Below are 24,404 nucleotides of genomic sequence, written 5' to 3'. Positions count from 1 at the left end.
CAATATGATTCGTCGAAATCATGAATAAACTAACTTTTCACCATCGATTCTCGGTCTTGGTACTTTTCCCAAGAACCAGTAGAACCAACATTTGACATTAAGTACCGACCCATCACTAGTTTAAACCCAAATTGGCTAGTTATAATTTGTCATTGCTGAGGCATGAATTTGTTCTTTACTTTAAAATACCCCATTATCATAAAAATACTTTATGACATAAAGACAGGGGTTGGTGTAGTTTAACCAAATCATTTAGAATATTTGGTAATATTATAAAAATGGTATTAGTATCAAGAATCGAGAATCAATTTTTCAGGTATCAGTATTGAGAATCTATAAATTTTTGTATCGATACACCAATTGTTGAAAAACTAGTCTGGTTAAGTCAGAAATTAGTCTTGAAAAGTCTGGAATTAGTATTGAATTTTTGAATGGAAATAAACTAGACACCCTTTGGGTTTGTAAAATATGTTTGTATCATGTTGGATTAACTGTGGTTTTGGGCGTCAACCATGTCATCAATTGTTGATTGCTGCCAGGTGAAGAGGCATCATCAGTGGCTAGGATGAGACTGAGAATGAGGCAGGGGCGAAATGTCTGGCAGAAATCTACAGTTGACAACATGTTTGGTGCCAAAAACCACCACAGATTCTTATGACACCAGTTCCCAAAGCCTACTTATGAAGACATTATTATCTTTTAGACGTGAAAATTCAAAAACTATCTAGACCACACAGTCAATGAGTGCTATCTTGCTGGCTTTCTTTGGAGAGTATGCGGTACTGCATATAACACATTTGATGCGGTTTACAGTTACTTAGCGTCCAGGATTTAACGCTGAAAAGGGAGTTGTGTTTACATCTGAAAATAGGTTGATATTATACAATTGTTTTTACTTGAGGCTCGTACGTTGTCCCCTTTGACAAAAAGGTGTTTAGTTTAGGGCAAATTTGAATGATAAATCACTTGATACTGGATAGGCCAACTGTATAATAACAAATTTGTAACTTTCAATGCTTCAATCCCTCAATTGAGTTCTTAAATCGTGATTAGGGAATGAATAAGATCAAGTATTTTAACTAAATTTGAACTACATTGAGCTCACTCCATCTGAGATTATTCAAATTGTTATATATATTTGATAAGTAATAGTCATGCATCAATTACGGCTTGATTGTTACTTAATAAGAACTTTTATATTTTATCTCAAACTGGTTCAGCATTAGTTACAATTCCTTTTGTTAACCAGCTCCTCCTGCTCAAAAAGTAAATAAATGTAACACTTATTTTCTTACAATTTCTCACTTAATGTTATTTAGCGCAGAAGGTTTTTAGGAATAAAAAAACTCTTGGTTTTGCTTAATTGGTAGACTAACATAGTTTATTCCTTGACAGTACATCAATATTTAATCTGCTAAGATACTTTGAGGAGTTGTTGAGTAAACCGTCATAAATGATCTATTAGCTTGGTTGAATTATTTATAGACCCAGGTTATCGATTTGGCTTTAAGCCTGCCATTCAGTCAATATATATAATCATTATGAAAAGATTATGATTATTTGCTTTTCAGTTTTTAATTTGAGCAAGAATTATAGTGTATTTCTTTAATTTAAAAAGTTGTCTACTATATGTTTGGTTTTCACAAATGCTTAAAACTTCTTAAAAAGTATAAAAGCTTTAAAAAAATTGTTATAAGTAAGCTACAAGATCCGAATATTATTGTAATCTCATCATACTAAAATGTGAAAGAAATTTATATCTCTTCCTATATTGGCCAGAATTACATTAAAATTTAGTTAGTAAAAATCATTTTTCTTTTACAGACTGTTCTCATGGTCATGCCCTAGTTGTTATGCCACATTAGGAAAACAATCAACATTTCAACTAATTTACATTTTACACTCATAAATAGGTTAATAAATACAAAAAAAATTCTACACATTTGACAAATATACATAACACATACACATACTTTGGTACTCTATATCTAATACAGTATTCGACAGCTTATTATTATGACAGCTTTGAAATACACTATTTTGACAATATTTGTATTGTGTGACTCATGCTAGTAGCTTTTGTAGGTGTTAGGGATTGAGAGGTAGGCAGTAGGCACGGTACGTTGGGCCGGAGTACATAAGCTCAGTTGCATTGCGTATTGTCCGGTCTCGGTTGAGACACAATGAGCCGACAGGACAGGAACACCTCTGGTATGTAGAGAAAGTGTCAGCGACTATGTGGCCGCAGAACTCATTGACACGACATTTACCCATCTAAAACATAACATGACATTGGTGGACGACAGCAGGATCCACTCCCCTTCCTACCCACTGATACTGTAGTAATCACGACTTTCTCACCCTCATATTATGTAGGCATAAAAAATCATCTAATCTAGTGTAACGGAAACTCAATATCAAAATACCTTGGCACAGCGGAAGTAGTTTATGTTGTCTATTGTGCCGTTGTGTAGGTTGCGGTAGTAGTGACGGTGCAGTTGCCAGTAGGCTGGCCAGTGACAATGACACAGTGCATCTGTGGTCAAGTTGTGTACGTCTCCCTCGTAGTGTGATAACTCCACCATCCCACTACGCTTGTCCGAGCATTGCCCCAGCTCCGTCACTCTCTGACAAAACTGGCACAAATAGGTTATTTTTAAAATTTCCAATAATTTGAACTAAATTGCAGAGTAGGCTCGATTCCCCCTTAAGTCGATAAATCTCTTAAGTTGATGAGTTTTTACATTGAGAAAGAAATAATGTCTCTTTATAAATAACAAATGTTTGTAACTTGAACATCTCCACTCAGAATCCATTAATGACTTGAACGGACACACAGGTTTAGATAATATGGGCAAATAGCAAGTGTAACTAAAAGTGAGATCCAGATGATAAACCACAATTCACTTAACATTTTTGTTGAGATTTGGTGGATTAGAAATTCGGATTAGGTACAAAACTACTCATGATTCATAATATAGCTCGCTAGTTCGATAAAAAAAAATGAAAATACACGTTTTTTACCAAATTTTCCTATATGGAAGAAGCTAATTACTAGGGGTGTGCGATGCATCGAAATTTCTATTCGATTCGATGCATCGAATCGCGATTCAATTCAGCATGCATCAAAATCACGATGCATCGATTTGGCCTCGATGCATCGATTAAGTCCCGATGCAACGATTAAGTCCCGATGCAACGATTACGTTCCGATGCATATTTAAAACTAATTTAGGACTCCAAAATGAGTTTTAAATAGGGAAGTGTCAATTATCGCTACCACCGATACTCGGACATTGCCGATAGGCCTACTAGGAATATCGGTATCAAGAATCGATTGCCAAACGTCAATTACGCCCAATTCCGCCGATACCGACACCCGACAGGGATGGATAGATATTTTATTTTAACATTTATTTATTTCATATCTATTAGTTTTGTAATCACGCTAACAACTTTAGTAACCAACTTAGCACACCATTTAGTTCAAAACAGCTAAAGTTTAGCTTCAGCTGTTCTCTCTGCATGCAGATGATATTGCACAACACACACAATCTACATTTCAAGATGTCAGACAGTCAGAATTCAGTCTCAGACAACCGGCGCGCGAGACTAAAAAATGTCTGTATCAATAAGTCAGACCTTTAAATGTAGTATTTTTATTTTTAGAACAAAATAAATAACCTAAACTTGTCTAAATGTTCAGTTTCATCCCTGCATTACGCATCATTAGAAAAATTCGATTCAATTACAACATTGTCGAAGTCAGAGGGTTAGGCTTGCACTTGCCTATTGCACCAAAAAGTAGATCCATATTATACAGGGTGAGGCAATGAGAACGCCACAATTTGTTTTAGCTGTCACATGATAAATGTTGCAAAAACAAATGATCAGCTGTGCTTATAGCATCTATTAAACTATGCCATTTTAGTAAATATTATGCCTGAGGCTATTAACACTGAGATTTTTATGTAAAGAGAATATATACTTATAAAAAGAATATTGTAACTTCAACCTATAAGCTGGAATTCTCCAAAAAAAAACCAACTTTTGCTGGATCACTAATTCTAAGGAAATTGCCTGCCTCTATAAAGGAGGAATCAAATTATAAATTATTTAAATCTAAATTAAAAAAACATTTAATAGAAAAGGCGCCTTATACAATGGAGGAACTCATTGAATAAATACCTATTCATACTTAAAATGTATTTATATCTTTAAGCTAGTTTAGTACTTTATACTTGACACTATTTTTGTACCCATGTACATGTAAGGAAAATAAAGATGTTTTGATTTGATTTGATTTGATATGTGGAAACCTATTTAAAAAATAGTGATTCTTGTGCAAAAACCCAGAGATTGTTTGGACCACATTCCATCCTTGGTCAACATGGCACTGTTTCCGATTGGAAAACAATGGTGAACAGGGTCAAATTATTTAGGATAAACGCTTAAACCTTAAAAAAATAAGCGGTGGGTGCCGCAAAACTCTTTGTATACCAGCAAATGTTGAAAGAGTGCGAGTCGCAGTAACTCAAAGTCCAACGGAATTTTCCAGGAAGCTTTTGTTGTTGAAAGCTTTACGTTGGCTCCTTTTTTGGGAAGGGGGGGGGGGTTGTTCTAGTAAGCTACTGGAAGTTCGAGGTTTTTCAAGAAGAAGGTTTTTCAAGAAGCTAAGAATCGTCCAAAAACTAAAGTGAACCTGAAGAAATGCTGGAGAAGTATTTGATGGAATTGTGCCTCAAAAGGAATGTCGAGTAGGACAAGGACGTCACTTGCAGGATTTTGTTCTCAAGAAATGGAAAAATGACTTTGTTAAGTTAAAATGGCAAAAGATGAGCTGTGTTTTGATGTGCTATTTATATCTATAGGGTGAATATTATTGAGTTTGTACAGCTTATAAATTGGGGTGCTTTCATTGCCCCACCCTGTATCTGTACTATCTACCTAGTTTGAGAGTTTAAGTGAAGTTTTAAGTGCTACTAGATTGAAAAACACCATAGGCATAGTTCATGTCGATTTTGTAATATTATAATGCATTACCAAAGGTGGCACAGAAATACTGAGACCCAGACCAATTTAAGTTTTTCATTTTGATGTTGTGGATGCCAAAAACATTAATTGTTCAAATTTATATATATGTATCTGTAAACATGTTAACTCCAGTAAATTTGGCCAGATTTTTATGAAATTTGGAATCAATGTGTAGAGCTGGATAAATAAAATGGAGTTTGTGAACTAGCAAGATCGGGTAATGGCAACAGGGTGTTATAAAAGTTTGAAATGTTTGATAAATGTTTTTTTTTATCCTTAAAATGTGGAGGTGCCCAATTTTTATTACAGCCATCATTTAGAGCTTACAAAAACCAACAATCTACTCTCACTCCACTCTACACTCATACTCCACTACTCTGTTAAACAAAATGTTTAACATTTTGTTTTAATTTAATGTTTTAATTAGTGGTTTTAGGAGGAAAAATCTATTCCCTCCAATTCCTACCTTTAAATAATACTTAAACAACTGAGGTTTACCAAAACCTTATCTGTACCATATATGAAGAAAAAAGTATAAGACAACCGCTAACCGGCAAAATTTTGTGAATGGACCATAATATGGGGAAATTAAGTGCTAAATATGCCAAGGTACGTCCCCATCTTCATTGGTAATTTAAATTAGGATGATTGGAGATTCACAGTAAGCACATAATTCATGACTTACCTTAAGCTGGGACCGATTGTCAAGAGGCATGCTGTACTGGTCCGTACTGTTACCCCATCGCCAGGGACACTCGTCTCCTTGCACACAACGACACAGACGATAGATAGTGGGGGACTGCCAGAACCTCAGTCTCATCACTCCACACACGCTGTGTGTACCACACTCTGGTAACTCCCAGTCCCCGCGTATCTGTAGCAGTCATCAGTTGTACTGGCCTCCTCTGCATATCAGCTAAGACATTTGGGGGGGGGGGGGGGGGCTTTGGCAAACTTAAAATGTGTTTACTTTTAAAGTTACTCAACAGATATCATCCTTGCATGTTTTGTTCAAAAGCACATTTTTCCCAGTGTTTCTAGCTGTCCAAGTATTTAAAGTCTTTCTATGTTAGTCAATAACACTGGCCTTCCAAGCAACAAAGACAAATGAAGAATTTGAGATATTTTCTTGTTTAAAAATAATTGGCAGCAAAGACAACATAAAAATTGTTTTTCCATTCCCACAGGGTTAACACTTAACTGTCTACTTATATTTTAATTCAGAAATGCCCATAAAACATTTTAGATGCTGTTGTTTTGTACCATAATGATATCAATTTTAACCATACACCCTTACCTTAATAAACAATTATTGTGATTGGTTCCATACCATATGGTATCTGTTAAATATAATGCAAGTAAAATAATCCCTTCTTCCACCCAAGTCACCCATAATTATTGCTGTTTTTGTTTGCAATTTTAATTTATATGTTATTCATAGCACAGTACACTAATTTTGTTTTCTTTGGTATTGGATCGGTAAATGTAAAACTGTTAATTATTCTATTGTGTGGGCTATCTACAGTGGAGTCCCGTTTGTCCGAAATGGTTGGGACCGGGCCCATTTCGGATTACCGCATATTTCGGATTAAACATTTTTTGTTTTTTTTTATATTTTTTTAATTTTGAAAAAAAAAATTGAATTATTTTAATTTTTTAAAAATTTTTTTGTCATAGGACGCAGGAACGAGCCCGGGATTGTTTTTCACATTACTTAAGGCTAGACCTAATGGCTGCAGCATTAGCACTTAATAAAATCCATTTGTGATTTGGCGGACGAAAATGAAAAATGTTAATAACAAAAATGGTGAAATATTTACTAAAATACTCTACAAAAAAAGTCTATCTCGCCCGGCCGGTACAGAATACTTGACGAGGTACAGCTAACTGTGTTAAAAGTTAAATAAAAAAAAAATATCAAAAAATTTAAAAATTTTAATTTTTTTTTTATATAAAAAATATATTTTTTTGTTTCGTATTAAGCAGACTTTTGGATTACCGAAGTTCGGATTATCGGGACTCCACTGTATCACTTAAGTGTTTCTATGGGATATTTTTGTTGGGGTTTAAGTTTTGCAGTATTTTGATTCTTAAAAGGTCATAACTCCATTACCTCAGTGGAAAAAAACTAGTGGGTTGAAGATTTAGAACTCACACTACCTTCAATATACAGGGTGTTTACAAAAGAATGCCGGGATTTTAAACAGTAATTGCTTGGGTACTATTCAAGGTAACTAAACGTTTCACACGTCAAATTGGAGTTAAAATAACTAATTTTTGTTTTCCGTGTAGCAAGGGAGGAAACGTTGACCTTGGCATTCGCAAAATAGGTGTGGGGTGGTAGGCCGCCATTGCGACACACATTCCTAACGGCAGTCACCAGTACGATATTTACGGCGCAACTAAAGCTTTAACTTATCTGGCCGGTTTAAAACAAGTGATGACAATGTCGAACAAATCCGACAATTGTGCATCAGAAGCCCAAAAATATTAATTGCCCAACAAAGTCTTCTGTTGAACCTACCTAAATCGAGACGTACATCAAATTAAAGGTCTCGAACTAAAAACAATGCCAGGGACCTCAAATGTACAACCATGTCAAAAACAGCAGTCATTCAAAGATTTCATTGATTAGGGTGGAACCCTCTTAACTAATTTTTTTCAATTGTCAAACTTGCATTAACAAGTTTTATTAATATACCGTACTAGTTTCTCTGCTAGTGCTTCTCTACCGAGTGAGCAAGTAATAATTAGATTTTTTAAATCTACTATAAGAAGCCGATAAAACACACTTACCAGCAAACATATAGGCAAAGCTCAATCATACTTATTGATTAATACTATAGTTCGGCCGCTTAGAAAGCGACCTCCTCTAGCATTGGTTTAGCATTAGCGCGCAGGTTGTTTTCTAAGCGGCCGAACTATAATACCGAAACCCTACCCAGGCTGACTCTAACCGAAATCTCCGGTCTGTGAGATCCCATTTGAAAATAATGTACCCCGCTTAGAAACACACAAACCGAAACCCTGGGCCTATGAGTCCCTGCTTAAAAATGCACTAATGCTGGGTTTCTGAGACGGGCATGTTATGAACAGACAACCTGTCAAGGTCACGGCACCCACGCAAAATGAACAAAAAATATATCAACAGGTAGGGTAGTAAAATGTGGAAAGGTATTGCGGGAGTAGAATCCCCCAAGTAAACTGTTTTGCCAACATGTGTTTTTTAAAATTCCCGTGGGTCTGTCAGACCGGGGTTTCGGTATAAGTGTTAATGAAGATCTCTTTATGTATTACCAGCATTTTAGCGAATTTCCCATATAGGGAATAAGCTATTACCGTAGGTCTCATGGTAAGACCTAGACCCGGGACCGATTTTCTTTTTCGTTTTGAGGTCCCCAGAGGCCAAAAACACCATCCGTTCAAATTCATATATATATATATATATTTATATATGTGTCCGTTAGCGCGATAACTCGAGCAAAATTGATCCGATTTTGATGAAATTTGGTACAAACGTGTAAACCTACATTTATCCGAACGAGTTCGCGAACCAGCGTAATCGGACCATGGGATCAGGGGTTTATGGGGGGTTTTATGGGGTAAAAATGGGTTTTTCTCACTTTTGACCCTAAAAACTTAAAATTTCTAAATTTCTCTCTAGACCAATTTGAAGAGCTTAAAAAAACAAATAATTTGGTATATTGAAGTGTTTTTGAATGTTCATTGACTACGGAGAAAATTTAAAATTCCCATGTTATTCTTAGGCCTATGGAGAATAAATAAACTGTTCTAGTTTGCTTGTTTATGGATATATTTTAATCAAATTTGGCAATTTGGTTTATTTCATACTAAGCTATCAATATTTCAATTGAAAAAAACACAATTCAACATCTTCCCTGTAGCAGCAAACCTAACTACTCACTAAAATTAATGTTATTTAAATAGGAAATAAATCTGAAAATTTATAGGGAATATTTTAGTAGAAATCAAGCCGGGTAAATCGAAATTCGCTTAGTATGCAGGTTTGCTGCGACGGGGGTATTATTATATAATACTAGCAGTTACCCGGCGTGCGTTGCTGCGTTTAACAACTATTTTTTTAAATGGTAATTTGTTCTTTACGATGAATAATAAAAGTGTATACCAAAAATAAACACCCCCGCCGCAGCAAACCTGCCGACTAAGCGAATTTCCATTTGTCTGAATTGATTTTCAGTTAAATATATTTTAATAACATTAGGTTTAACTGGATAATCAATGTTTTTTGTTTTTTCATTAGGTGTATAAATATATAAGTTTTCAGGCGTATCTACCACCACATGAGCATGCAACATACTACTGTCCGTGTGAAAAGCATGCATTTTCTAAATTTAAACCGATGATAGTCAGGAATTGCCCTAGTGCCTTATAATGGTAATTGCGAAAGTAAGACACAAAGGAAATTGTAGTTGCTTAAATTCAGAGGGTAATTCGGATGAAATCATCAGTACTCTTGGGATTAAGACTATTTCTTCTTTGAACTTACCACTGATAATTTTTACTTCAATAAATTTTGGTGTCATTTTTTTAAATCGTCAGTAGCTTCGGTGGATTTAAGTTTCTCATTAGTATTATTGGAGTTCCTTATTTTAATGACAGTAATGAGGTGGGTTTATGACAAATTGAGAGGCATTTGAATACCCGAGATAGCACGCACGATTATTATTCACTTGATAATTTATGTTAGATTGTGTGGGTATAGAACAAAATATAAAAATATTAAGGCATTGCCATCCCTCTTATTGTTTATAATACTTTGATAAAGGTTTTTATGTTTACATATTTAAAATTGGAGAATTTAAACATTGTTGAGTGCACAGGTGTGCTGCAATTGTTGTTTAATATATTTGGACTTATTAAAAAATATCGGTTTTTCTTTTCCGAGTCCGTCTGCCTCTTCTACCCGACCGAGTTTCATGATTTTGGTCTTAAATTAAAGGTATGCACCTGTAGATTTGCCATCAAGCATCGGCATTCATTTATCTGACGTATTACTCGAGTTATGCACAAACGTAATTTGCTCCCTGTACATTTCTTATGGGAGATAAATTTGGTTTTTCTTTTCCGAGTCCGTTCGGCTCTTCTACCCAAACGATTTTCATAATTTTGGTCTTAAATTAAAGGTATGCACGCGTAGATTTGCCATCAAGCATCAGCATTCATTTATCTACAGTATTACTTGACCAAAAAACATAAATTAGATTTTTTTTTTTATTGTTACTTCAATTTAAGATATATTTCCTCAGTTATAATTACGTAATCCTATATGTTTTGGTCTAAGAACCTTCAGTGAAATACCAGCTTTCATTTGAGCCCTTGATTATTGAGATACCAATTATTGAGGTACCGGAAGCGCGCTGCTGAATTCCAAACAATAAAAAATGTAATTATTTTGGGATTTACCAACGAGCAGTGATCAATAACCCCATTTTTATTTTAGTTCGTTTATATGTTTTGTTCTTAAAATACTCCTAGAAATACAAGCTTTCATTTGAGATATAGATCGTTCGTATCAGTTATGTTCAAAATACTGTATTACTCAATCAAAAAACATAAATTTGATATGATAAGGAAAAGTTACTCTTTGTAAAGGAATAAACAATAATTATATTCCTCTATGTCAGCTGTTTACAAATGTTTAACAACATTACATCAATCATATGTACTTTTGTATTTTTCATTCCAACAATTCAATTCTTTCTAATAAGTCTTACTCATTTTTCTCTTTACGTTTTTTATCAAATTAAGTTTTTTTTTACACTAAATTCACTCGGTCCTTCAGTATTATTCCCCATAAGTTTGATTGTTTGCTTTTTTTAAATTATACAACAGGTCTTTTAAATGGCACAAGGCTTATAATAACGGGGAAGAACATCGGGCAACGTGTACTCCTGCCGCGCATTGATCTTTCGCCTTCAGATACAACTGTGCCATTTTCTTTCAAGCAAAGACAATTTCCAATTAAGGTAGCATTTTGCATTACCATTAATAAAGCGCAGGGGCAAACAATTGATCGGGTTGGAGTCTACTTGCCTGAACCAGTTTTTAGCCATGGTCAGCTGTATGTCGCCTTATCGAGAAGAAAATCATTTGAAAAAGTTAAAGTGAAAATAAAACCAAAAAACCAACGCACATTGAATATTTAATGGAGAGAAGTGTTGTAAAGGCAGATGATTTAATATTTGTATTTATATTTTATTTGTTATTTAATGTAATGGTGTAAATAAAAATTTTTTATTTATAACATCTATATAATTAATACGCTACATGAAACTTTGTCGGTTGAACTCCTCCACCATTTCTTAACAGATTTTATCCATTGACGTCTCATTGGAAAGAGCGTGTCGCGTAAATTTGCAAACTGGCCTTACATTTTTAAAAAAGTCCCTTGGGCTCTGCCCCAGTGGCTTTGAAATTTCCCATGTAAACCTTATGGAGAACATAATTGTTTACATTTTGATCAGCTGTATAATTTAATTGCTGTTATTTTTCAATTCAATGAAACGCATTGAGTACATTTATTTACTATTTGAGTTTGTGTAAACATAACCCCCAAGACGGATCGTGTTAGCATGGTTGTATCTTAAAGTTGTGTATTTATCGTTGTTTTGTGTCGCTATATGAAGGATCGTGTTAGTATGATTGTAACTTAAATTTGTGCATTTATCGTTGTTTTGTGTAGCTATTATTTGTTTATTTGTTGTTTTTTTCTTTTAAATGCCTCCGACGTGACGACAACGAAACTTAGACAGGAGGCGTAATCGTGATAACGACCGCAGCTACAGAACAGTGGCGCGTAATCGGCGTAATAGGCTTAACTCATCACAGTCAGCACCTGACCCTGGACAATCTCAACTATTAGGCTACAAATGCGTCCTAACACTACCCCAAAACGACTTTTCGTTCTCAATTGGCCCTATATCAATGACCTGTGTTGCCTGTACAGCGAGGCATTTTGAGGAGGAGAAAACCAGCAGGAATGCTTTAGGTTTGTCAATAACGAAGATAAACATGGTCTGAGTTACACTCCGGTAATCTTGAGTTGACTCTTTTAAATTAATGGTAAATATGACTGTTATTCGTTTTAAAATAACTCCTGTAATACTTTGCAATTGCTCGAATTCGAGCAACATGTACACTAGTAAATTATTAATTTGAGTAAAATGTTAACACTAATATTCAGTTTAATAAATTATCTTAAGATTTTCTGAAATAAATTTCAATGCTGCAGAGCAGCACGGGTCCTCTAGTTTAAAATTAAAACAGTTTTCTGTGCTGCACTCTGTAGAAACATTTTGGCACTATTTAAAATCATGACTAATACAGAATGTTGTGATTATTCAAACCTACAAAACAGTTGGTGAAAGTAAACATCTGCTTTTGAATTATATTTATTTGTAAACATTGTAGTTCAAAAAGTCTGACATTGGTCCACTTAAAACCCTCTGGGGCGGAGCCCTTTTGACGGATCTGCACCAACCTTCACACAAACCATCCTTGAAAGATGCTTAATAATGCCTGAAAGTTTTATTACAATCTGTCGAGCGGTTTTGGAGTCCATAACGCATATACATATATACATACATACATACATACATAGTTACTCTTTTATAGATATAGATATTGAATTTAAAATATATGCAAAGGTCTAATTCATTAACCACATGGCACCAAGAAACAAATCTTCATATAAACAAATGTAATTAAATAGCAGAACAAAACATACCATTAATTTATATCACTTGGTTTTAATTTTACTTGCATTTGTTTTGTTAGTAAGCAAATCTAACTAAGATTCTTTCAAAATGCCTGACATACACCTTTAAGACGGTTCCAGGGCCAAACCCTGAAAGTGATCGCGAAATTGATAGTGTGTAAACCTACTCCATGAAATTTTACTTGTATGTACCAAGATTCATGGCCATCGGTCCAGCGGTGTCTGAGTTGATCACTGCTAAATATGCAAACCAACATTCTATTTAATACTTATATATCACTTAAATATATCTTGGCTAATTAAAATATATACCCTGAAACTAATTTGGTTTGATCTGGTTTGTGGTTTAGGTGGTACAGTACTCACTTTTCCAGGGTATTTATAAACAACTTTTTCTACAATACTGTGATACTCGGAAGCATAAACATAAACTGCAACCAAAGATAGCAAGATGTGACGGCAGACCATCTTGACACTGGTCTATTCTAGAGTATCACAACACACTACACTGCAGAGTATTAATAACTGGAGTGGTGGATGTTGAATGGGCTCTGCTGGAAGTGGAGGGGGGAGTGTACCTGCTGGAAACACACACATACACACGCACACACACACACACACCTGCTGACATCTGCTGCATTATATTTAAATCAACCTGTCAGTTGACCATCTGGCTCCGCGCCCTCCATTCACCTATCCCACTAGTCACAATGCTAATTGCCTTCTGCCTTTTGTGGTCAGTAACTGTTGTTTATTTGCACTTCTAACGGAGAGAAATCTGTCTCGGGTCAAGTCGGGTTTAATGTATAAGCATACATTGAAAATCCGGATATTTATTCTGGATGAATTAAAATAGTTTACTGCAAGCTCCATTACAGAGTGTCTCACTTAAAGTGAACCAATAGCTAACTTTTTTATTATGAGATATAGAGTTAACTTCTTATGGGGCCCTCCCCTTTATTTTTTAGGGTTTGTTTTGGGATGGTTTTTTAATTTATTTAACAAATTATATCTGCCTTTTTCCAATATGGCTGACAACTTAGTTATTTTTTATGGAACACTCTGTATGTGATTGTTTTATAATGTAGATTATATTTAAAGACATGTTTATTCTTGACCTTTTTTATTTAAAGCTACCCGTTTAGGAGTTTTAGTTTAGGAGCTTTTTAAAATTCTAAACCATCCCAAAAAAATAAAGGGGAGTGCCCCATAAGAAGTTACCCTGTATATAGAAGATAACAAATGATTCAATTTTTTGTTGTTATGTCAGCAATAATTAATTAGAACCAATAATTTTATTTATGACCAGTTGAAAAATTTGTTTATTTTGTTAATATTGAATTTTTTAATACTTGTAGTTTTGCGTTTTTGGTTCAAACAATAATCTAGTGAAAAATTAGTAAGTTGGATGAAAGTGTTTTGCAAATAACAATGCATATACAGTAACACAAATGGTTGTTCTTATTTTAGTCATAAGATTTGTACAGTGCTGATACCAAAGTGTCTACTTTGATACAAAGATGAATGAAAATTGAGGGTTCAATGAATGAGATAAACGCTTTATTACTGACTAAGATTGCTTGTCCCTTTATTTGATCAAAAGCTCAGTTGTCAAAAGACAACCAGGACTAGTTTTGAACCGTCAAAAAGATACTGGTTTTTCTCAGCTATCGTAGACTCAGGAAACAGCTGGTAGCTAGATCTAGTCAGTTTTATGCCTCAAAGACCAAGGCCCCACTAGAAAAAGCAGGCCATGCTGCAGGATCCATGACGTCACACTAGTGGATAGATTTCATTGATAAATTCATTGCTATCACCATTCCCATATGTTTTAAGAAGTAAATAAACAAGCTGGCTGTTTGTAAGATTTTAATGGTAAGAGTTTAGTACAACTATCCACCACTGTGACGTAGTGTTGCGCTGCCCGCGCTGCAGCATGGCCTGTTTTTTCTAGTGGGGCCTTGCAAAGACTGTCAAACTTTAGTTGCCCTATGAGTTGTAGCATGCTGTCCTATGAGCTCCTCTTAAGGCAGATGTCTGCCCCTTTTTATAATTCTTAAGTGTTTTCCCTTACCTCATTCAGGGCTGTGTAGTCATAAAGTTAATGATCTGCATTGTTCTCAGACTGCTCACATTTTCTGTCTCCATTGTGGATTATTAATCAATAAAGGTGCATTTTTAGGAAGCCATGACCTGTGATCTGTCTTGCCTGTCTGTTAAGAATCGTTGTAATTGGACTTAACTGAGATGAATTGGAGAGTGAGAGTGACTTGCTTATCCTCTGATCTTGGAAGACTTACCTGTTTCTTCCTGAGCCCATATGTTTGACTGACAAGCATACCTACGAGATTCCACATAGGTCCAAATAAGGTCTGGGCTGAGGCTTCATTAGATGGTTTGTCAGTAATTTATTCTACTCCCATCCCTGAGTGTCCAATGACCATATTGCTCCTCTCTAGTGCTGATGCTGTTGTGTGTGACAGGCAATGAATGAGACCAAGATGTTGCTGAGACACAGCCTACTGATGGGACTGGAGACTACACTGGTGTCAGAGGCTCATCTATTGACCAAACACTGGGTGACAGCCGAGTGTCAGGCTAACTTCACCTCTGCCCTAGACAAGGGAGAGTACGTTCTGGCTGCACCTTCTACCAGCACCAGTGGAGAGTCCTCAATCAAGGTTAGTGTTGTAGCTTACAATTAACTTGATTTACTTTGGGGGTTTTTCCTTTCCCAAGGCTAGCAAACAATTTTGAAAATCACCCAAACCGTGTGTCAAGAGCTTTTTCTCTTTGTTTGTTTGTAGAGCATAAAGCTGTTTTAAGTAATTATTATAGTTATAGTTTTGCTTTTGTGCCTTTCTAAAATATTATTTACTATTTAAGGGAGCAGATATTAAACCATGCCTAAACATTTTTTTTAGTTATTGACACAACTTTATGCATATACATGAAGACACTGTTACTTTCGATCAATACATGCCTTCTCCTATTTCAAATCCATGTCAAAGATAGACGTTTCAATAAAAAAAAATTGTTTTCCCGGTAAGGACACTTTTATGCACCTATGCCCCTTTTACACAGTTTTTCCGCTGGGTTTTTAAGATGTCCCTGGGGGGGGGGATGCTAGTGCTGGTAATTTGGCCATCATCAGTCACACAAGACAAGAAAGAACCGGTTTATCGGTTTTGAACTATTTATGTGTGAAGAAAATAGACGGCGAGAAAGGAGGTGGGCTGTACACCCGGTGAATCAAAGTCGTAGACTGGATGGAGCATGGAGCTTTTGCAAACTTATATGGTGTGCTGTGAAATTATTTTATTATTTCGAGGATTTAAACAAAAAAGTTTATACTCGCCATGTAAGTTTTTTTTGCAATTAGGTATATCACTTCTTTAGCTGTATCCTCGATCTATTACAATGATCATCTGTTTACAATGGTTAGGCGATTTCGATACAGAGCACGGGGTAGGTTGGCAGTGCTGCATTCCGCCAGATGGAAAACACCGTGGCATAAAAGGGTTCCATTTGATCCTATGTAAAAAACACCCCGACAGAACTCCGAAACTCTGCGGAGCGTAAGTCCTCCGCCCGACCCGGACGAAACGCTGAAACGTGACGGAGATTCTGTCGTGCATAACAGGGTCCCATTTGATCCCATGTTAAAAAAACTCCCCGACAGAACGCCCAATGGATTCTGCCCGACGGAAAACGTGCATAAAAGAGACCTAAGGGTCTTCAGTCAAATAGTGATTTCTTCAGCTAACCAATCACAGCTGCACTTTATGATCATGTCACCAAGTTGACAGCTGCTGTGGTGTGTTACAGTAGTCATATGTAAGGCTGCCTTTGAGGTTATGGTTGTTTGTCAATTTTGTTTGATGGTTGAAATAAATCATGTTCTTACTAAAATATTAATAATGAAAGAAGTATTAGATGGTGTGTTAGAGAGAGATGGAAATTCCAAGCCACGTAAAAGGATAAACACAGAAGGAAGAGGGAAGAAAGAAAAGGAGAAAAGTCTTTCCAATTTGAGCGGAGCAAAGCTCTTAAATATTACACTCCTGCTTTTGTTTTACACATACTCCTCCTGATCGGCTGAAGTGATCTGCACGAAATTTAGCACAGTCATAGTGACCAACCATGGGAAGGTATTAATCTGAAATGGTACAAATAGCCATTCTATTTATGTGAACCAAATATAGGCCTACCATTGAGTTTGGATACTGCAAGTAGACTTTCCATTTACGTGAACTAAACGTATCAGACTTTGATTAGGTACTGCCATAGATAAAACATACTCCCTTAGTAGATTAGTCATCCTAATGGAACAGCTGAAGCCAATTTTATTGTTAGTTCTGTACGTCCAACTATAGAGGTTATGTTTTGTTTACAATTTGCTTCTTGTTATTGCAGTCATTTAAAACCTCGTTTAACCTAATAAAACGATATAATCATAAGCAATAACTGGTCTCCTAGTTATATAACCAAATAGTAAAGCACAAATCATGAAAATAACCCTAAAATAATAGAAACAAAATGTTGTCTACACTAGCGATCAGTGTGGACTTACATGAACTAGACGCAAAAAACAAGCTTCAAAATTTACAATGGGATGAGGAGTCTACTTGTGTTGCTTAGTCTATGGTACTGCAAATAGGAATTCCATCAGTAGTGGCTGGTGTTCAAAGGTAGTGGGAGGGCTCTGCATATTTTTATATATAAACGAAAGCCTAACATCATTCACGTTTGTCAAATAATTTTAAATGTTTAAGGCTTAAATGTGTAATACAAACACACATAGGCCTAGCCTACGATATATATATATTTATTTATTTAATCTTGTTTCCAAGTCCAAGGCTCGTATTGTATTTTAACTTAATTACAGTGTCTGCAAATGGGTCTGTCCTGAAAATAACATTACCAAAATAATGATAATATTGTATAAAATATCTAAGGTATTAAGGAATAGAAAGCATAAAAGTGAAACAGCTTACGAAAACAAATTGCATTTCAACTTATACCTGTAACCTAAAAACATATTGTACTTCAATAGTATTAACTAACCAGAAATGCAAGGCCTATCTTTAACTAAACTGGATGTGAAATCAATTTAATAAAGAATATACAGTGTTAGTATTTTGCTTAAATACACGCACGAACAGTACTTCAACATCACTATTCATTAATCACCAAACAGCAACACCAAACCAAAATAACATTTTGAGGTTAGCTCAGTTGTTTTCTAATTTCTAGTTTTAGAAATGTTTGAGTTATGACAAACAGGTGCGCCAACATCAGTTCTACCCATCATAATGGTAGCTAGCCGGACAGAATATACAAATTGTGTTGGCTGCCCTGATTTAAGAGTGCGCGCGCAGCTTTGGACTCTGCCCCAAAGCGCCCATACTAAAGCATTGGAATGACGTCATGGCACCCTCAGAGCTGTTTGGTTGTTCTCCCATAAGACTTCATGTATTGGGGTTGGGACGGTCTGGCCGCCGTCCGCGCCATCCTTACTAAGCAAGCGACGATCAAAATTTAGTCTTTACTGAATTGAATTATCCAATTATTTGATATATTTATGTTGTATATAGTTTGAAGTACTCGTTAAAGTAATTTTAATTAAATTTAACTGAATAATATTAATATTAAAATGTAATTAATTTATGTATTGTTGGGAGGGCGGCGTCCAAGAGTCCTTATGGGCTAGCCGCCACTGAATTCCATTAGTGTGAAACAAAGATACCATTGAGTTTGGATACTGCAAGTAGACATTACATTAGTTGTGACACAAGCGCCACAGCTTCATGGCCGTTCAACGGTTGTTTTTTCGGATCCGTCGTTTTTCAAAGCTCAACCGCCTTGTCCCGGCTCTTGGTCTTGTCCTTCTTCCTACAACCGAATTTACGTGGAGTCAACTACTTGCGACTTGCGATCCTCCCCAGAAACCTTATAATTAAGGAAGCTAAGTTTAGATTATAACCATAAGCAACACTATTCAATATGTTAGGCTAGGAGCAAATTCAAAGGGGGGAAGCCTACTGGCTTTCGCTCCTACGCTGGAAAATGTAATCAAATCGTATTCTGATTCATGTTTTAAAGTCACATTGTTCCAAGAGATTAACTCACCGGCCAAACGATTCCTCAGTTCATCTACCAGATTTATTTAATCAATACTTGCTCCAATCAGGTTTTCATGTCTATACATTAGTTTGGAAGGTGTCAATATTATAAATGAAGTGTAATCAAAGCTGGCTTGGGCTTGAATTCCTGGTCTGGTAAAAGGTCCCGTTCTCTGGTCCCCAGCAAACATTTCCAACAATCATTATAGTCAAATGTTTCCAACTAACATAGCTATAATCATACCATTACTTCTAGCAGCCACATAACGTGAACCAGATGTACCATTGGCTTTGGATACTGCAAATAGGCACTCCATTTATGTGAATCAAATGAACCATTGACTTAGGATACTGCAAGTAGACAATTAAGCTTATTGCAGGATTAATATGCTAGCTCCGCTCAATATTGCAAGCAGACAACTGCACTGTACACCTAGTGTTAATGTTGTCGCCAGTTTTTAAATCACAATCGTCAAAGTTGATGTAAGGTAACTACCAATTGATTGTGCTTATCTAAATTACTAATTTCTGTCAAATACACAAACTTCTTTACAAAGTCAAACTAATGGAACAACATATTGTGACCTATATTGTGACCTACAAAAAGAAGAGTATCTCAGATAAACCAAACAAACCTGTGAACTCCAGTAAAGCGCCTATGAATCATAAAGGTGTATCTGTTCTGGAGGAAAATATGAGAGAGGTTATAAACAAGTTTAGAAATGACTCGTCAGTAGCACTGGCTCACACCATATCCGCTGACTTTGAAGATGAAAAGCACATGTCGGCAGGGGTAGCAGTGGTGTTCAGGAATAGTTTTGGTAGACCTCAAGCTTGCAACCTTATAAACAAGTATTTGGCATACCAAAAAATAGAAAACGGTCCTACAGTATATAGCCTCATTACAAAAGATAAATATCATGGTAAGCCTTCCAAAAATCAATATGATGAAGCTTTCAGTCAGCTTGAGCAAGATTTTAAGTCCAAAGGTCTGAAAACACTAATTTGTTCAGCAATGGGATGTGTGCGAGATCTGATTGAACCACAACACTTCACACAAAACATCGTAAACTTCCATCGTTCAACAGGAGCATCAGTTTACATTATCTCCTACAGTCAAAAGGCACAAAGAGTCCTTTGGAGAGGTCTTACACACGAGGAATTTGTCAAGACCTTGAAACTACAAATCTCAACGAAGCTTCAAGAGACTCAACCTACAGCAAGTCTTCCTCAGATTACATCACCAAAAAAACCTGTCACTACCGTGTAACAGATGCAGCAAGATCTTCCCACTGAGCACCAACTGCGGCTGTCTTCTTCATCGACCTCCTCTAATTGTCTTCCAAGACTCCAACAATTGCAATCCTCATCATATCCTACTGTTACACAACTACCACAACATCCATCTACTTCAATATATCCATCATACCTTACACAGATCCCTCCCTCAGAACTCTTTCAACAGTCATTATCCTCCAAAAGCCTGGCACACCATCCCACCGTAACGTCCACTCCGAATAGTACTGATTTCTACCAAGCACCTCAGCAACCTGAATGTACATTATTCCCACAGTCCTCTCCAATTGAACATTCCATCCAAACACCCCACTCATCCAAAATACCCAACCAAGCCTCTTCCCCTAGTAAAGTGCATGAAAAAATGAAAAGTGTTGATTTGAGTGGTGATCCTAATATGAGCAGGGGTTTTTTAGATTGATGCAAGTCAATGTTCAATGTTTAAGAAACAAAGAGTTGTACCTTGAATCTGTTAGTGAAAAAAATAATATTAATTTAATTTGTGTTTCTGAACACTGGCTTAAACAAGAACAAATTGATTTATATGTACCGAAAAATTGTATACCAGCTAATGTAATTTGTAGAGCTTCAAAAAATAATGGGGGGGTTGGAATTTATGTCAGGGATGGTATAAAATTCTCTATTATAGATGTATCACAGTTTTACTCTGAAGTTGACTTTGAGCTTTGTTGTATTAAGTTAATAGATGAAAATATATCAATCTTAAGTATTTACAGATCTCCAAATGGGGACATCAATATGTGACATTAACCTAATAGTTTGAAGAGGCAATCAGAAAGATGTTAAAAAATAGATCCAAAATAATAGTGGTAGGGGATTTTAATATTGAAATGGCCAGGCCATCTGATAATGATTTAAAGTTTGTTAAATTCAGCAATATACTCAGATCTCTTAATCTTTTTATCACAAATTTTCAGCCTACTAGAGGTAATGCCTGTATAGATAATGTTATTGTTAACTTTAATGAAAACCTATATAGTGTTAAGTGTGATGAAAACTGTTTTGCAGATCACACTCCACTCTTATTTGAAATGGTTACTACATCAAATACAAGTAAAAATAGCCTTGATTACAAAGCCTCCAGTGTGTTTATCAGGAAGCAAAATGACAAAAATTTAAACTTATTTATTTCTTACTTAAGAGAGGAAGGGTGGGAAATGATTGATGATTATAAACATAACAAAATTACTGTTGAACATTTGTTTGATAGTTTAAAAAAGATATGTGAATTTATGGCACAATTGTTCCCCATTGGTCAAAGTAACGGACAGGCAACCTAAAAATAATAAAAATAATAAGCTTATAAAATGGTATACTCCTGAGCTTAGAATAATTAAGAATGATATGCTCAAGTACTTTACTGTCCATAAAAACTTAAGATCTACAGGTTCTGAGCTAACTCAGGCAGTTTATAATGTTTATATGAACCATAAACGATTCTATAGAAATAAAATGACTCTTGCCAAAAAGAACGCAGTTGAGCACTTCATCAGTAATGCTTCCAACCCATGTCGTGCTGCCTGGGCGGTAATTAAAGATGAGCATTCACCAACTCATAGTCAAGATGCCATACTTGGCCCAGATGAAATGAATTCATATTTTTTAGATTCAATAAAAGAATTAAGTAAAGTAATACCACAAAGCCCTTACAAAGCAGAAGATTTTTTAGGAAACAACTCAACAAATACAACATTTTCTTGGTCAGAGGTCTCTTCATCGGATATAATTAAAGTTGTTGCTAAATTAACAAATTCTAAATCAATGGATTATTATAGGATTTCTATTAATATTTTGAAAAAGACTATAGGTTTTATTAGCTACCCTCTTGCTTTTATATTGAATACCTGTATGAGGGAGGGATATTTTTCTCCATCCCTCAAAATATCGAAAGTAATCCCAATATTCAAAAAAGGTGATAAAAAAATGGTTCCAAATTATCGGCCTATTTCACTCGTTCCAATTTTTTCCAAAATATTTGAAGCAGTAATGTATAATCAATTAAATAATTACTTTGAAACAAATAACCTATTGTCAAACTCCCAATTCGGCTTTCGTCGAGGTAAATCCACAACCTCAGCAATTCTCACTTTGGTTGACCATTCTCTTGAAACTTTAGAAAAGAAGGAATCTGTGTCATTAGTTTTATGTGATTTAAGTAAAGCTTTTGACACGGTTCCTTTTGATATCCTAACTAACAAACTACGTTTTTATGGCATCACTAATGATGCCATGCTTCTAATTTCTTCGTATTTATGTAATAGACTTCAATTGGTATCAATTAAAAATAAATGTTCTAAAACTGAAAAAGTTGAAACCGGTGTTCCTCAGGGCTCTGTACTAGGGCCATGTTTTCTTTAATGTCTACATTAATGATCTTCCTATAAATATAAATACACAATCTGTTATATATGCGGATGATACAACTTTACTCGCTAACCACTCTAATTTAACAACCCTGCGCTTAATTAGTCAAGAGGCTGAACATAGAGCATATGATTGGTTTTCTGCAAACAGACTATCTTGTAATTCTGACAAATCACAATATATAACAATCAGTCTTAAAACAGAGGTAAAATTTTAATCAGTTAAACTTTTAGGATTTAATTTGGATTCAAAATTAAATTGGTCATCACACATAAAATCTGTTTGTAACAAAATTTCAAGAGTGAGGTGCTTGCTGTGGAAACTTAAGGATTTTGTTAGTCAAGAATATTTAAGATTGGCGTATTTTGGACTCTTTCAATCGCACATACTATATGGTCTTATTTTGTGGGGCCACTCTCCACATATTAATGACATCCTTTTACTCCAGAAAAAGGCGGTTCGAAGCATTGCTGGAGAATGCTCAGATACACATTGTAAACCTCTTTTCATTAATTTCAGGATACCAACCATAGTAAATCTTTATATATTCCAAATTCTAATATATACAAAGTCAAGCTTAGATCAATTCTCTTTCCGAAAAGACGTAAATAATCACTATACAAGAGGTAGGGATAAAATAGATATATTGCAGCACAGATTGGCAAAAACCAAACATTCACATAAATTAAATTGTATAATGTTTTTAATAAGCTGCCTGAAGAAGCAAAATTAGTTTCTTACAGTATTTTTAAAAATAAACTGTATGACTGGATTGTTAAAAATTCCTTTTACAAAATTGATGATTTTTTAAGTTGTGAAATAAACATTAGATTTTTAAAGAGTATGGTAAGTTGAAATAAAGCTTTTATTTTCATGTAAGTGGCTATTTAAATTTAGATATTTTGTACTGTAAACACTGAATCACCTTGTAACTATGTATAACAATGACGTGTCCTATTTCTTTTATAAAGATCAATGGAGATAAATATTTCTTATTCTTATAGCAACTGTTATGACCCATCAACTTGGTAAGCCACAACAATTAACACTAATACCGAAACCCCGGTCTGGCAGGCCCATGGGAATTTTCAAAATGCATGTTGGCAACACTGTTTACTTGGTGGATTCCATTCCCCCAATACCTTCCCCCCTTTTCCTCCCCTACCTATTGATATATCATTTGTTCATTTTGCATGGGTGCCGTGACCTTGACAGGTCGTCTGTTCATAACATGTCCGTCTCAGAAGCCCAGCATTAGTGTATTTTAAAGCGTGATCTCACAGACCGAGGGTTTCGGTTTGTGTGTTTCTAAGCGGGGTCCATTATTTTTCAAATTGGGTCTCACAGACCGGGGGTTTCGGTTAATGTCAGCCTAGGTGGGGTTTCGGTATTAGTGTTAAGGTAGACAATAGAATTTAAGACACTAGCACATTCTGTGACTGGGTCACACAACTATGCATTGACACTATCTAATTGTCAATGGTTCAAACCCTATCTAAGCCATCTAATGGCAACTTTTTGTTAGGTAGAATAGTTAAAAAAATAATTATAGCCAAAGACAAATAACACGCGATTAAAGTATATTATTGCACAGTTTTTACTACAACTATTTATAGGTTCACAACTCAGGTGACCTTGACAATCCCTCGTTTGTTCATTTGACCAACATTATGAGGTACTGTATAAAATGTACAAAAAAGTTGGTCCAAAATCACAACCAATAATATTTTGGTAAATTAAATAATGTTAAGTGGGTTATGAGCTTATTCAGTAAGCAATAACCTTGGTTTGAACAATTCTGAGCC

General features: G+C 35.4%; 2 protein-coding genes across 3 annotated transcripts in view; one reads left to right on the top strand and one right to left on the bottom strand.

The window, feature by feature from the left end:
* LOC129002653 (uncharacterized) overlaps positions 1-24,404 on the top strand; it is a 49,732-nt gene that overhangs the window by 24,430 nt on the left and 898 nt on the right. For both annotated transcript variants that reach the window (XM_054430625.1, XM_054430626.1), the window contains exon 7: positions 15,277-15,474. In XM_054430625.1, the coding sequence (XP_054286600.1) occupies positions 15,277-15,474 (198 nt within the window). The remainder of the gene's footprint in view (positions 1-15,276; positions 15,475-24,404) is intronic.
* Positions 1,376-13,331, bottom strand: LOC129002655 (uncharacterized). Its single transcript, XM_054430627.1, has 4 exons — positions 13,160-13,331; positions 5,720-5,908; positions 2,427-2,636; positions 1,376-2,274 (listed from the first exon to the last, which is right to left on the bottom strand). The coding sequence occupies exons 1-4, from the start codon at positions 13,259-13,261 to the stop codon at positions 2,089-2,091; spliced, it is 687 nt and encodes a 228-aa protein (XP_054286602.1). The 5' UTR covers positions 13,262-13,331; the 3' UTR covers positions 1,376-2,088.

This window comes from Macrosteles quadrilineatus, unplaced genomic scaffold, assembly GCF_028750875.1.
Source record: "Macrosteles quadrilineatus isolate MER2022 unplaced genomic scaffold, UCM_ALF_1.0 Scaffold_9__3_contigs__length_116548681, whole genome shotgun sequence".
Classification (NCBI taxonomy): Eukaryota; Metazoa; Arthropoda; class Insecta; order Hemiptera; family Cicadellidae; genus Macrosteles; species Macrosteles quadrilineatus.
This window is presented reverse-complemented; position numbering and strand designations above follow the sequence as displayed.

Bases quoted from the DNA above. Each gene is read 5' to 3' on its own strand.
- LOC129002655 (XM_054430627.1), bottom strand. From the start codon at position 13,261: ATGGTCTGCCGTCACATCTTGCTATCTTTGGTTGCAGTTTATGTTTAT. The intron at 2,637-5,719 runs GTAAGTCATGAA...TATTTGTGCCAG, and splicing joins ACAATCGGTCCCAGCTTAAG to TTTTGTCAGAGAGTGACGGA. The intron at 2,275-2,426 runs GTATTTTGATAT...GTTATGTTTTAG, and splicing joins ACTACTTCCGCTGTGCCAAG to ATGGGTAAATGTCGTGTCAA.